General features: G+C 40.2%; 1 protein-coding gene across 1 annotated transcript in view; it reads right to left on the bottom strand.

Annotated features, from left to right (window-relative positions):
• Positions 1–5403: 5403 nt before the first annotated feature.
• Positions 5404–15276, bottom strand: part of LOC134313413 (uncharacterized) — an 85903-nt gene continuing 76030 nt past the window's right edge. Inside the window, exons 8-10 of the mRNA XM_062994682.1 lie at positions 12030–12221; positions 10557–10747; positions 5404–7085 (exon numbers count right to left, since the gene is read on the bottom strand). Of these exons, the coding sequence (XP_062850752.1) occupies positions 5779–7085; positions 10557–10747; positions 12030–12221 (1690 nt within the window). The 3' untranslated portion in view covers positions 5404–5778. The remainder of the gene's footprint in view (positions 7086–10556; positions 10748–12029; positions 12222–15276) is intronic.

Below are 15276 nucleotides of genomic sequence, written 5' to 3'. Positions count from 1 at the left end.
CTTTCCAGACTTTCAGAGAATAAACTGCCTTCTGTTTCAGTCAAATATTGACTTATCAATCCAGAACATCTGCTGTCATTTTTCTTTTTTTTTCTTTCAGTTTTCGTGCATAGTTGAGTCGCTTGGCCTTGTTTCCACATTGAAGACCACTTTTGGCCAGACTTCAGTAAATGGGTGTAATTGGGTCCCACTGGTTTCTGCCAGTTCTGAGCTGATAGCACTGCTGGACTTCTTCTGATTTCAAAGAAAAGTGAGCCTGATGTGTCTTTCATCTGCTGCACTAAGTTTCTTTGGCTGACCGTCTACGGTCGTCAACATTGCCTGTTTCTTTGTGCTTTTTTAAAAACAACACATCTTGAAACCCCAGTCTGCTTTCAAATATTTGCCTGGGAGAGACCTTGCTGATGCAGTATAACTACATTGTGTCTTGTTGCTGTGCTCATCCTTGCCATAGTGTATGACCGTGAGATGAAACTGTCTTCCACAATCTCACCTTTGTGAGTAAAGAGTACATAATAACCATAGTTATTTCTCAGTCTCTTTATTAGAATACAACCAGAAAGAACCAACTTTTATATATAAAGTCATAATTTTACATCAACAAGGCCACTCTCAAGAGGAAATCAGCAAACTAACATACTTAATATGTGACATTCAAGCTGTTATAAAGGATCCAAGGAAGTAAAAAAAAAAAGAAGGACCTGAAGGCCAAGAAAACTTTTAAAAATCAAAAGAGAGGTTTCTCAACATCTGGCAGCTTCATCAGGATGTCGAAGGGTTGGAGAGAGATGGTAGAATGAGCAATTGCAGTCTTCAGTGAAACCTGGTGGAGGATCAATCCTGGTTTGGGGCTGCATTATTTCAGTGGTGTTGGAAACATTGTCCAAACTGTTGCGCTCATGAATGCTAAAAAGTACAGACAGCGTTTAATTTATCATGCCATTCCTTCTGGATAGCTCCTAATTGGAAATGGTTTTATTTTTCAGCATAATAACAATCCCAAGCACAATGCGAATGCAGTGAAATCATATTTGGAATGAAAAATAGCTGGTAAATTACTGACAGTCATGGACTGGCCTTCACAGAGTCCAGACCTGAATATTATAGAGGCATAATCTGGACAGAGAAATAAATAAATGACTGCATACATCTAAAGAAGAACTCTGGGAAGTGCTGAAAGAAGCCTGGTATAGTATACCTAAAGGATACTTCAGAAACTTTCAGGACAGTCTTCCTAAAAGAGTTCAAGATTTTGTACTGATTTTTTTATGTGTACATACACCAATAAGGCATAACATTAAAATCACCTCCTTGTTTCTACACTCACTGTCCATTTTATCAGCTCCAGTTACAATATAATAATATAATACTATGTGGTAAGTGGAGCTGATAAAATGGACAAGGAGGTGGTTTTAATGTTATGGCTGATCTGTGTATTTCCTGTATTTTTTCTGTTTGTATCTTAATGTAGTAAACAGATCCTGCACACTCTGCTGTCTACTAAATGCTATTGCAGTCCACTGAGAAAAAGTGGACTGTGATGGTTTAAGCGAGTCTTTGTCATTCTGTAAATCATAGAGTTTAAGTGAAGCTTTTATTTATTGTTATTGCTGCTACTTATATACACTGACTGTCAACACACCCTCCTGCTACTTTAACTTTGGACCATTACACAGCATAAATCATTTTTATAGGTACTTTGTTTTGGAGCATTAATTTCACATTTTCTTGCTTCAGAATCATGAGTTATTAAATCGCATTATACAGTAGTCAAATTCTAGCACCATTTGGAGGTGCACTGATTAATATTTAATTGTACTTACTCTAACAAATAACATAACAATTCCTGAAAAACACAAAGAAAGAATGGATGCAATAATGTAAAATAGGCCAGACAAGGAAAACAGCTTGCTCACTTACATTTTACTTGCTAGTGACATTATCTATTATTAACCTGAGCTCAGATAACTCCTTTTCATTAATATAAAATGACAAACACTAGTTGTAAATTGCTCATGACACCATGGTTGGGGCAAGAATTGTGCTTCATGTATTTTTAAGTAGAAGGAATAAATAAAAAGAAAGATAAAGCTTTACTATCTTACAAAAAGACAGACAGAATGATGACAATGACTACACTGCAAACACAAATGTTGTTATATTATGATATTATCAAAGAAATATGTTATTATCCAGTTTGTCTAGTGTTTACAATATTAGCCCACCACAATTGTGATTTTCTGTTGTAGTCTTAAGTGTAAATTTAATTATTAAAACACTTTTTAGGCTGTTGCACCAATGGGTTAAAGTAATTGTTTAAGATTAAATAAGATTAATCAGTGCGCGCTAGGTTTTGACTATAATGCGACAGTGGTAGCCTAGTGGGTATGTTTTCGGATTTAATCCTGGCTCTTCCTTAACCCTCTCGACCCCAGTGGTGCTGTACAAGGGCTGACACTGCGCTCTGATATGCAGAAAAAGGAGTTTCTTTGTACTGTACACTTGTACATGTATATACACAGTAGAGTCACATTATTATGACCACTTTAGACAGCGGCAGCACATAGCTCTTAAAGAAAGTTATGTTTTGTGAGCTGGCTTGGTGGGTATACTGTATAAGGTGTGTGATAGGCTTTCTGCACATATATCCCTCACTGCTGTCATGGGTAAAAGTACCATGAGTAAAATTGTCTTCTCTGGGGCAGATGGGATCTTCTAGCAGGACAATGCGACATTTCACACGGCTAGAAATATCTGACATTGGTTGGAAGAGCATGACCAAGACTTCCAAGTACTACCCTGGCCCCCTACTTCATCTGTAGCATCTGTAGGACCCTCTCAATCATCATGTTTACTCTTTGGATCCTCCCCTACACACCCTCCAGCATCTGTGGGATGCACTGCAGTCAGCATGGCTTCAGATACCTGTGACAACCAACCAGGACCTTATTGAGTCACTCTTAGCCCGTCCAGCTGCTGTCCGTGCAGCACACGCGGTTGTGGATATTAGCTGGTGGTCATAATAATGTGACTTGACTGTGTATAACATATATAGGCATTCCATCTCCCTTAGATTAATAGCAGTATAGTGTAAGCTGCTGTCCGTGCTGTTTGTGCTGTACTCTGGATATTAGAAGATGGTCATAATAATGTGACTTGACTGTGTATAACATATATTGGCATTCCATCTGCCTTAGCATTAATAGCAGTATAGTGTAAGCTAGCAGACTTATATACAAGCCTTATGATAAATTGAGTTCATGTGGTAGTTCATGGAAACTTTCTTTATATCAGTGGAATGATATACTAAATACTACCCCTGGAGCAGAGAATATTGTGAATGCAAGTCCTGTATGTTTTATTGTATGAAAGAATGTTTTGCTGCTTTTAGGGCAAATGAAAAATACTATACACTGTGTATAGATCAGTATTACAATACTGTATCTCAAAGCTTGTCGGGGCGGCACGGTGGCTAAGTGGGTAGCACTGTCGCCTCACAGCAAGAAGGTCCTGGGTTCGAACCCCAGGTGGGGCGGTCCGGGTCGTTTCTGTGTGGAGTTTGCATGTTCTCCCCGTGTCTGCGTGGGTTTACTCCGGGTGCTCCGGTTTCCTCCCACAGTCCAAAAACATGCAAGTGAGGTGAATTGGCAATACAAAATTGTCCATGACTGTGTTCGATATAACCTTGAGAAGTGATGAAACTTGTGTAACGATTAACTACCATGTGTCTGTCATGAATGTAACCAAAGAGTGTAAAACATGACGTTAAAATCCTAATAAACAAATAAACAAAGCTTGTCTAATGTTAGTGCAACACTCTGGAGGTTTAGTTTAGAACAGTCTCAGTCTCCCTCTGTGGACTAACACATGGACTAAAATTAAATTCACAGAGCTTTATTATCATGGCTTTACATTAGTCACAGGATTGCCAAAGCATTGAAAAGACAGTTATGTAAATATGATTTTGTATTTATTCCACACTCACTCTGTCACCACCCCTTCCCTCTGATTTGTTCTTTGGTTTATCATGTACAGCTGCTCCCTATTTACCCCAAGATTATTATGTATATAGTGCTGCTTTTTGTTCTGTTCTTTTTGTTTGGCATTTATAATCCTCATATTTGTGGTTCTAACTCTTGTACACACTATTGTTTGATTTGGTTCTAGTTTTAGTGTTTTTGTGGTACTGTTCTTTTAGATAGATAGATAGATAGATAGATAGATAGATAGATAGATAGATAGATAGATAGATAGATAGATAGATAGATAGATAGATAGATAGATAGATAGATAGATAGATAGATAGATAGATAGATAGATAGATAGATAGATAGATTTACATTTTTGGTGACTTACAATTATGACTGAACAAGGTTAAGGGCCTTGCTCAGGGACCCAACAGTGGAAACTTGGTGGTGGCAAGGCTTGAACCGGCAACCTTCTAATTACTAGGATGGATGGATGGATGGATGGATGGATGGATGGATGGATGGATGGATGGATGGATGGATGGATGGATGGATGGATGGATGGATGGATGGATGGATGGATGGATGGATGGATGGATGGATGGATGGATGGATGGATGGATGGATGGATGGATGGATGGATGGATAATTTATTAATCCCAAAGGAAATTAAGGACTTTTCCATGGTCTGGAGTTTTGTAAGGTTTATCTTAGAGGTTTAACATTTAGGGTGTAGTATTTCATGCTTTTCTCTAGTTTATCGATTACCTTAGCATGCATAGCAATAATTCCTTTTTTGGAATTAGCAGTTAGCATTAGTGGTTAGAAAATCAAAGTAAAACTCATCCAATTTCAATGAATTTCATCACTGCAGCTCATAATGTTACTTGGTAGTGTGTATGGCCGGCCCTCACATGCCTGTTTGCACTTCCAGCAATGTCTGGACATGCTCCTGAAGAGACGTCAGATGGTGTCCTGGGAGATGTCCTCCCAGACCTGGATCAGGGCATCATTGAGTTCCTGGACAGACTGTGGCGCGACTTGGCGTCATCGGATGCACTGACACCTAAAGTCCCAGAGGTTTTCAATTGGATTCAGGTCTAGGGAACATGAGGGCCAGTCAATGGCATCAATGCCTTTATCGTCCAGGAACTGCCTACACACTCTGGCCACATGAGGCCGGGCATCGTCCTGCACCAGTCCTGAGCAGTGAATAATAATACCAATGACCAGCAAAAGTTAAAAAAGCACCTTATCCTGGTTAGAATTCAGTAGAGGAGATGGACCTGTGTCAAGGCATTCCAAAAGGCCCAAGCAGAGTTAATAAGCTATTCACATGCTGCTGATTCGCACATTGTAAACATATTGCCAATTACAATGCAAGTAAAGTATTAAGTAAAGTACTTAATTCATCATAAGGTACCCAGTGCATAATACATTCCATTTGTTATATTTTGCTGTGTTCTGATTTAGTGTTTAATACTTAATAGTAGTTTGGGACAAAGTCATTTGTTGTATTTAGAGTGTTACTAGTATTGATCAAAATCAAATGATTACTTGAAGCTCTTGGCCATGATATGGTATTGTGCACTAGACTTTGCACCAGTGTTTTACATTTACATTTTTGTCATTTAGCAGATGCTTTAATCCAAAGCGACTTACAGTATATATTGTCTAAGCATTTGAGGGTTAAGGGCCTTGCTCAATGGCCCAACAGTGCCAACCTGGCAGTGGTGGGGACTGAACCAGCAACCTTCTGATTACTAGTCCAGTACCTTAACCACTAGGCTACAACTGCCAATGTTTTCTTTTATATTTTATTCTGCGGCTCTTGCACATCGAAGCACATCAGGATGGCCATCAGATTTGTGCTTTCCTCCTGGCTGGCAGCAAGTTGGAGCTGTTTCGCATTCCCTGTGAACACTTCCCCTTCCCAAATGCAACTCTTATTAAGTTGCAGGTCCATTATGTTTTCACTCTGCACGCAGACTCTCTGGGCTCCAGGAACACGAACTCGAAATTGAACCCAGCATTGCGGCTCCAGAACGCCTGAATGTGGCTCGAACAGCACATGGTTCTTTGTCCATGCTGTGTAGGTGAAAGGGAATGGGGGCCAGGCTTGCACTGAACTATTCTGAAGAATGTAATCACACAGTAATGTAAACTCTTGGCTGGGTGGAGTCTTGCCGCACAGACGTAGTTTGTAAACCCCTGGCTCAGGTAATGCTATGCTAAGAGTGACCTTACTGTTGTTATAGGTGAAGAAGGTGTATCGAGACAGGGGGTGTTTGGGCTGCTTCCACTGCTCTGTAGTTAAAATAGCATACAGGTCTAAGTTCTGATGGTTCTGAAAAGTAATGTTGCACTTTCCTCGCTGTGTGCACACTATTGCCCCTGTGTGACTGAACTTTGACAGTCCGACCTCAGTAGTCCTGATTCCCGGTCCACAAAAGTTGCAGAGATCAGAAGGATAAAGCTGATTTAAGTTGATTGGGTTGCTGATACAGTGAAGCAGAAAGTTACCAGCATTCTGACAGCTGTTGTTAGTGCTCTCATAGTCCTGAACAAATACTGACAGTCTGTAATAACCAGTGTAAGGGCATAGAATGTTACAGGTAAGTTTATCTGCCTCAGTTTGAGTGGCAAGACATCTACTAACCAGATTCTCATCAATATCCATATGGCTTAGCTCACACAGCATCATAAGTGGCCTGGTAGTCTCTAGCACCAGTTTAAATGATCCAGATTGCAAAATAACTGCTTCTTGTCCATACACACAAGGCTTCAATCCCAGCTCCTCAGCATTTTGGTGCATTCCCCAAAACAAGTAAGGGTTCTCTGGGAGTTTGTCTGAAGGTTTGGGCTGATCACACTCCAACATAAAGGAACACACCCAGCTGAACTTTTTAGATGTGTTACCAGGTCGTGCAAACAACATGATGTTAAATGTGCCCGAGGTCGAGGGGATTAGACTGAGGTTTATGCTGTTCTGGTTGACAGTAAGCAGACCCATAGAGCTGCTGAGCTCTTTTTCATCATGACCACCATGCTGGAAGATCTGATATGTGAAGTCCACAGGCTGAGAAAAGCCCACTGATATGGAAGCCTCACCATCCTCTGCACACAAAGACAAATAATGAAAGTCAAAAATACAGTATAATTCAAATTATTCACTCTCTCTCTTAACCGCTTATCCAAATAGGGTTGCGGGGGGTGCTGGAGCCTATCCCAGCTTTTCAATAGGCACAAGGCACACAGTAACAGCCTGGACGGGGCGCCAGTCCATCACAGGGCTGACCCCGCACTCTGACCCCATCTTCCAAACTGGGATATGCAAAGAAAGAATTTTGTTGTACTGTACACCTGTATATGTGCATGACAAATAAAGCCATTCCATTATTATATGTGAAGGCTCAGGTCTAACATTCCAATATACATGTTGGTTTGAGAATAGTGCACAAAGCTAAAATGCCCGGCCAAGTCTTTCCTGGAGTCAATTTTTGACAGGTAAATTTCTCTTTCACCTCTAACACCTACAAAGTACACTTTATGGCCAAACGTATGTGGGTGCCTGATCCTAACCTACCTATTACAAAATCATAGGCATCCAAAAAGTTAAATCAGTTCATCTGGACACAAAGTTTGGTGTAGAGATATGTTTCGTCAGTCATCCAAGTGACTTCTTCATTCCGAGTTGGTGTGGAATACCCCAAACTCATATGATTAAGGGCCAGTGGTAGCTCAGTGGTTAAGGTACTGGACTAGTAAACAGAAGGTTGCCGGTTCAAGTCCCACCACCACCAAGTTGCCACTGTTGGGTCCCTGAGCAAGGCCCTTAATCCTCAATTGCTCATTGTGTTCAGCTCATTGTGTAAGTCGCTTTGGATAAAAGCGTCTGCTAAATGCTGAAAATGTAAATGTAAATGTAAATGATATTATTGGTTACCACATATGATTGGGGTATGGCTGCAATCACGACATTGTAAGATGGTGGAGGGCCAGCTGTAGCCTAGTGGTTAAGGTACTAGACCAGTGATCAGAGGGTCGCTGGTTCAAGCCCCACCACTGCCAGGTTGCTGCTGTTGGGCCCTTGAGCAAGGCCCTTAACCCTCAATTGCTCAAACTATATACTGTGACTGTAATGTAAGTCGCTTTGGATAAAAGCGTCTGCTAAATGCTGAAAATGTAAATGTAATATGATGAGAGATGTACTCTCAGGCTTCTCCCTCGATTCATGGATGGTCGTTCCCTTTTCACATAGATGGCCTCTTTGACTCCCCGTTAAAACCAGCATTCCTCCTTGTCAAGGATCTGCACATCTTCATCATTAAATGAGTGGCCGCTGGTTTGCAGGTGAATGTAAATTGCAGAGTCCTGGCCAGAAGAGATCAATGTTCTATGCTGAGCCATCAGTTTTGCCAGTGGCTGTTTAGTTTCCCCGATGTACGGGATTGCAGCCATACCCCAGACATATGTGAAAGTCACACATGGCCATTGTAATTAATGGTCATTGTGATTTGCATATGGACCTGATCACCGGTTCCATTGTTATGCAATGGGCGGTGATCGGTCGTTATGCAAATCGGCTGCATATAAAGTTGGGGTTATTCACCACCAGCTCAGACTGAAGAAGTCACTTGGATGAGTGACGGAACGTATCTCTACAACAAACTTTGTGTCCAGATGAACTGATTTAACTGGATTGGTGTACCTGGATTATTGAGCATGCATTAAGAAAATCATAGGCAACAATATGAAATATATTTTTGGTATGTCTGTATCTGTGGCGGCTGCTGGTCTTTCAAAGAGAAGCTCATTGTCAGCTTACATCATAAAATTTGTCAATTTATTTATACATAATTTCTGCCCTCCGTTCCTTTTCAAGAAAATGGCCTGTGATCCTATCGTACCAAGTAGGTGTCTTTTCCAGGGACTTGACCAGTGTCCTCTCAATGGCCAGCAAATAGCTGTCAATCAAAACAGGATTCAGCCTTTCGACTGATCCTCCAATCATCTTGCAGAAGCTCCGCATCCAGACCCGCCCACAGCTCCATTCACCCCCAGAGACGCTCAGCGTCCGGGGGCGGGACAAAATCGTGGCATTTATTCAATGACCGGCAAGTTTCGAAGCAATGAAAAAAAACGTTCCATGCAGTCCCGTTGAAGTGAATAGACTCAGCTTCTATGGGCAAATGCATTGACGCTACGGGAACGTATGAGAAGTTAACAATATCGAGTCAGTCGATTTGTGATAAGTAGCTGATTCTGAACGAACTCGTCTTCGAGATGAACGTGTTCTAACACATTTGTAGTCAATGAAATGTTAACACAACTGTACATATTTGACCATTTAATTTTTGACATTTTAGGGGAAGCTGAGCTTCCCTTGCAGTCTTAGAGAAATCGCCACTGCTCTGTATAGTATACTATATAAAATATTAGGACACTCCCTCTAGTTTTTAAATGTATGTGTTTCAACCACAACAAATGCTAACAGGTGTAATAATTAAATCTATTATATGAAGTAAATTATATGCTTCCAACTTTGCAGCAACAGGTTAGGGAACGTCCTTCCCTGTTCCAGAATTACTGCACAAAAGAAGATCTATAAAAAAGCTTAGTTTTATAAAAAAACCCTGCAGTGTCCTGCACAGAACCCTGACCTCAGCCTCACCAAACAGCTTTGGAATGAACAGCATCAATTGAAGCTTTCTTACCCACATCATAGCCCAGCCATACAAATGCTGTTTTTACTGAAGTCTTGTGAAAAGCCTTTTTAGAAAACTGGCTGTTGCTTTAGCTGAAAGATCACGTAAAGGTCACTATTGCGATGCAATTTTTTTGTTTTTGAAATACAAGAAATTCATGGTCAGATGTCCAAATACTATACAGTGTATCTCAGACATGTTTAATGGGGTTGAGTACAGGCCACTGCAGTTAAACCACACCTTTATCTACCCTACTTTGTGTACAGGGACATAGTCATAATGTAACAGAAAAGTGCCTTTTCCAAACTCACTCACGCACTCACTCACTCACTCACTTTCTTAACCGCTTAACCAATTAGGGTCGCTGGGGGGTGCTGGAGCCTATCCCAGGTTTTCAATGGGCGCAAGGCACACAGTAACACCCTGGATGGGGTGCCAGTCCATCACAGGGCAGACACACATACACACACACATACACATAGAGGGCAATTCAGTGTCTGTCATTAACCTGACTGCATGTCTTTGGACTGTGGGAGGAAACCGGAGCTCCCGGAGGAAACCCACGCAGACACAGGAAGAACATGCAAACTCCGCACAGAACCCGGATCACTCCGCCTGGGAATCAAACCCAGGACCTTCGTGCTGTGAGGCAGCAGTGCTACCCACCGTGCCGCCCTCTTTTTCCAAACTGTTGCCATTTAATTTATAATTTATCTTATTAACCTGTTAACAATAGGTTTGGATGAAGCATTTGAACCTAATAACTAGGAGAGGTGTCTACTTGAATTTACTATACATATAATGTACAGTATATTAGTCAAAGAACACACAAGCAGATGAATGATGAAAGTCACAAATCGGTACAAGAAACAAGACCAACCTGTAATAAGTAAGAACTGTTTGGGGTGAATCAATGTCAACCCAAATCTGTAGAATTCTGAAGTTTTAAACACCCTTTTCTCAAACTCCTCCAGTGTGATGGGGTTCTTCAGCAGTTGCCACTCTTCCTCATCAGGAAAGTGTGAATTGATGAAGTCTTCTGGATTGGTCAGAAAATACAATTCATTGTACCTGTTAAACAACAGTAGGAATCAGTAGTCAAGAGTAGTATGTTTCTTATATAACACCTGTAAAATACATGTCATATTTTAGTCATAAAGGGTGTCAAACTAACTTTGAACAAACTACTTTTAATCTTATACAAAGACCCCAAAAATCCCACCTAGACCTATGTGAAAAAATAATTGCTCCCTTAGCTACTAAATCAAACAGTTAACCAAATTCAAGTGACAGTTGGGTACAATTTTACTAACCACACCCAGGCATAATTACCACCAGACCTGTTGAATTCAAACATAAACACTTAAATAGAACCTGTCTAGCATTGTGAAGCAGGCTAGAAAGTCTAATAGAAATTCTATAGAAATTAAAATACAGATGCAATTGAAATCCACCAGCTTGAAAAGTGCTACAAAGCCATTACTAATGCTGTAAGATGCTTTCCAAGAGTGCTGGCCTACTAAAATTTCACCAAGAATGCATCAACTACTCATCCAGGAGGTCATAAAAGAACCTAGACAAACATCTAAAGAACCTCAATTTAGAACAATAAACAAGATTTCACAAAAAAGAAATACACTAGGCAAAAATTGCATTCATGAGTGTTGTAGGGCACAAACCACCAAAAAAGAACACAAAGGCTCATCTCGCATTTTATATCTAGATGACCCTCACAACTTTTGGAATGATATTTTGTGGACTGATTAGTCAAAGGTGGAACTTTTTGTAATACTGGTCCTGTTACATCTGTAGCTAACACTGCATACCATAAGAACCTCATACCAACAGTCAAACATTGTGGTGATGATCTAGGGATGCTTTGCCTTCACAGGACCAGAATGACTATGAATTCTGTTCTGTATCAGAAAATTCTGAAGAAGAATGTCTGCCCTAACGTTACAGCACAGTTGGGTTATGCAGCAGGACAATCCAAATATACAAGCAAGTCCACCCTTAAATGGCTCTGTATATGAAAAAATGAAGGTTCTGGAGTGTTAGAGTCCAGATTAACATGCTCAAAAAAGCTACAATGTAGCTGAATTCAAGAATTTCTGCAAAGAAGAGTGACGCACCTTGTTTTTTATCTATGTTTAGATTCAACAGTTAATAATTAATTATATAAATATGGTATTTTTCTAATGTGCTAGCCCATTTGTCATATCAATCAGCCTGGCGTCTTCACGGTCATTAAATTATGCATTCCTTTGGCTTAACTTTGGCGGAAATTCCAATAGTTGAATTACAATAAGTAGCTGTATGTCATTTCCTCATGCACTATCCAATGCTCTGTCACCTTTTAATGAAGGCCCTCTTGTCCAAGTCAACTCTCCCAGCCCCCCAACAGGCATCCAGCAGGTACCAGTGACCCTCCAGATGCACTGCATTCCAAGTGTGATTCGCCTTGATGTCCTTGTAGCTCTGACCCTGTTTGAACCCTGCACCTTTCCCATGGCCTCCTATCTCCCTGCACTCAATACCAACCTCCCTGCAAAGAGACAGCAGAGAACAATGATAACCATTTACAAGGTTTATTTTATACTTTTGCCATTCTTGTAAAAATATAGTGTGATTTATTGAAATAAATGTAACTACTATACAGTGGATTCAGAAATGAATTAGACCCCTTGTCTTTCTGCATACTTTGTTGTTTTTAATGGCTAAAATTGCCAATTTTACCCGTCTATCCATTGATTATGATTATGTGATTATGAGAAAATTATTATTTTTTATTTCTTATCCACAAATGTATTAAATGCCTGTAATCCAAACTGTGGTCAGGTGCATCCTGTTTATTTATTCCTGAGATGTGTGTGGACAGACTTTCACCTCTGTAGCACTCTTTACATTCGGCCTATATGGATAGAGGCAAACAGAAGCCACTGTAGGGTAAACGGCATATGACAGCATGTAAAAACCTCTTTGGACACCAAGAACCCCAAGCATTATTTCTTGTGAAAAAAGGCATGGCACGTGGGTTGACAGCACCAGGCTAACAACATCCCTATGGTTAAAAATAGTGGTGGGAGTGGCCTGCTTTGAGGGTGCACTTCACCTTTCAAAACAACCATGACCTAAAGCATACAACCAAAACAACACTGGAGTGACTTTGGGGCATACGGTATTTCTTTAGGCTCAGACCTAAACCCAAACATCTTTGGAGAGATCTGAAGATGCTTACAGGCATTCTCAGGAGCTTGTGATGATCTGCACTATAGACAATTCTGGTCTTTGTTTGAAGAGACACATTTTCACAATTACCTAATTCTTGTTCTTCCAATTGACAATTTGTGTTGTATTTACTGACAGTTAGATCCTTTGCTTTTAATAACTAAAAACTGATATTATAACATTAACATTTAACATTAATAATTTGCTATTGTCCACCACTTTGTTGTCTTCTTCATGTTTAGTTATGGTTAGTTATTTATGGTAAGTTATTTGTTTTTTTCAGTTGTTAGGACATTTGTTCTCTTCATATTGAGTTGAAGTCCAAATCTTTGGACATTATTATCCTTACCATCACTTACCATCAAGTCAAAATTGCCCTCTAATAAATTATTATAATTTAATGAGTAAACTATTGGTTTGGATAAGCAACCAGCCCTTTAGAGTGACCATTATAAGCTTGCTCGGGCAGCACGGTGGCTCAGTGGGTAGCACTGTCGCCTCACAGCAAGAAGGTCTTGGGTTCTATCTCCAGCTGGGGCAGTTCGGGTCCTTTCTGTGTGGAGTTTGCATGTTCTCCCCGTGTCTGCGTGGGTTTCCTCCAGAAGCTCCGGTTTCCTCCCACAGTCCAAAGACATGCAAGTGAGGTGAAATGGAGATACAAAATTGTCCATGACTGTGTTTGTTATTAAACTTGTGAACTGATGAATCTTGTGGAATGAATAACTACAGTTCCTGTCATGAATGTAACCAAAGTGTGTAAAACATTTAAAATCCTAATAAACAAATAAATAAAATAAATAAGCTTGCTCAGGTACAACCAATCACTCTCCAGATCTCACATCAGGATAGCTGGCCCACACCAAACATCATCTGCAGTGGTTTAAATTACTTTAGAATAAGACTAGCTGTTTGTTGAGGATTCCACCCCTAGAAGTGCATGGTAACACAAAATTGAGGATACAAAATATGTCAGCTGCTCTAACTATCCATCTAAGTACCCTTAAAAGTATTATCATTAAGTAAAAAGTGTGTAGCACTAACAAACCTTGGATGACCAAACCAGGAGGATATTGATGAGGGAAGCTACCAAGGGGGCAATCGCAACTGATTTGAGATTGGTCAGTCTGTGCAAATGACAACAATATCCCAAGTGTTACACAAAGCTTGCCTGTATGGCAGTGTGGCAAGAAAGAAGCTTCTCCATAAAAAGTGCCAGGCTAAAAGACTTGAAAGATTCTAACGCCATATAGTAAAAGGCTAACTGGTCAGATGAGACCAAGACTGAACTTTTTGTAAGCGGTATGCTTGAAGAAAACCACAACATAGCATACTACCAAAAATAGACAATACACCAATTGATACAATACACAACAACCCTAAATGCACCACCTGTTTGTGGATGTACTTGAAGACAGCACAGCATTCCCGGTCACCACAGAATTTGACTAAACTCAAACAGTCCTGCAATGTACCAAAACCAGGACACTAGTGATGGGTCAGTTGCGAACGATCCAGCTCTAAGAGCCGGCTCTTTAAAAAGAACGAAGGGATCCGGATTGGGAGCCGATTCTGGGTTTTTTTAATGTTTTTTTTTCTGTTAAAGCCGCATGTGATTGGTCAAGATGCGTGGTGGCGTTTGTGTGTTTACACTGAGCAGGAGGGGTGGGGTTACAGACACACACACACACACACAGTGAGCACACGAACAGGAGGGAGGGAGAGAGAGCGAGAGAACTTGATGAAGTTTTACATAGCGCTTTATGTAGCCAGACATTACACGCTGGAAAGGTGAGGAAAATTAGTGACAGGAAACATAGTAAAGTTTGGACACGAGGAACCCCTTTTACAGAGAAGTTCAGACCCACTGAGCTGGTGGGAGACCAAGTGTTCAGTCTACCCACATCTTATACATGTGATGGCACATAGACTGTATTGTAGCAACATCTGCCCCCTCAGAGAGAATCTTTTCCTAAACAGGGCAGAATATAACAGAAAGGAGAAACAGGATCAACCCCTCAAAGATGAGCTCCTTGGTTTTTCTTAATGCCAATCTTTGCTAAAGACTTACAAATACTGTCACCTGGATGCTGCTTTTTCTTTTTGTTTTGCACATTTTCATTTATATTTTGTTGAGTGATGCTTTGTTGATGTTGTTTTGTTTTACTGTAGATGCAAATTTACAAATAATATACACAATCAGACCTTTTTGTCTAATTGAGATGGGTCTTTGTTTTTGTATTTTATTGTTGTAGCACTCAACTGTTCCACGTTGAGTATATAAATAAAGCCATTTAAAATAATAAACATTTTATACAATGTTTTTACATTAGTAATTCACTTTACATGTAATTTGGTAATAAATTAATTTAAGC

The sequence above is a fragment of the Trichomycterus rosablanca genome, chromosome 1 (genome assembly GCF_030014385.1).
Source record: "Trichomycterus rosablanca isolate fTriRos1 chromosome 1, fTriRos1.hap1, whole genome shotgun sequence".
NCBI lineage: Eukaryota > Metazoa > Chordata > Actinopteri > Siluriformes > Trichomycteridae > Trichomycterus > Trichomycterus rosablanca.
This window is presented reverse-complemented; position numbering and strand designations above follow the sequence as displayed.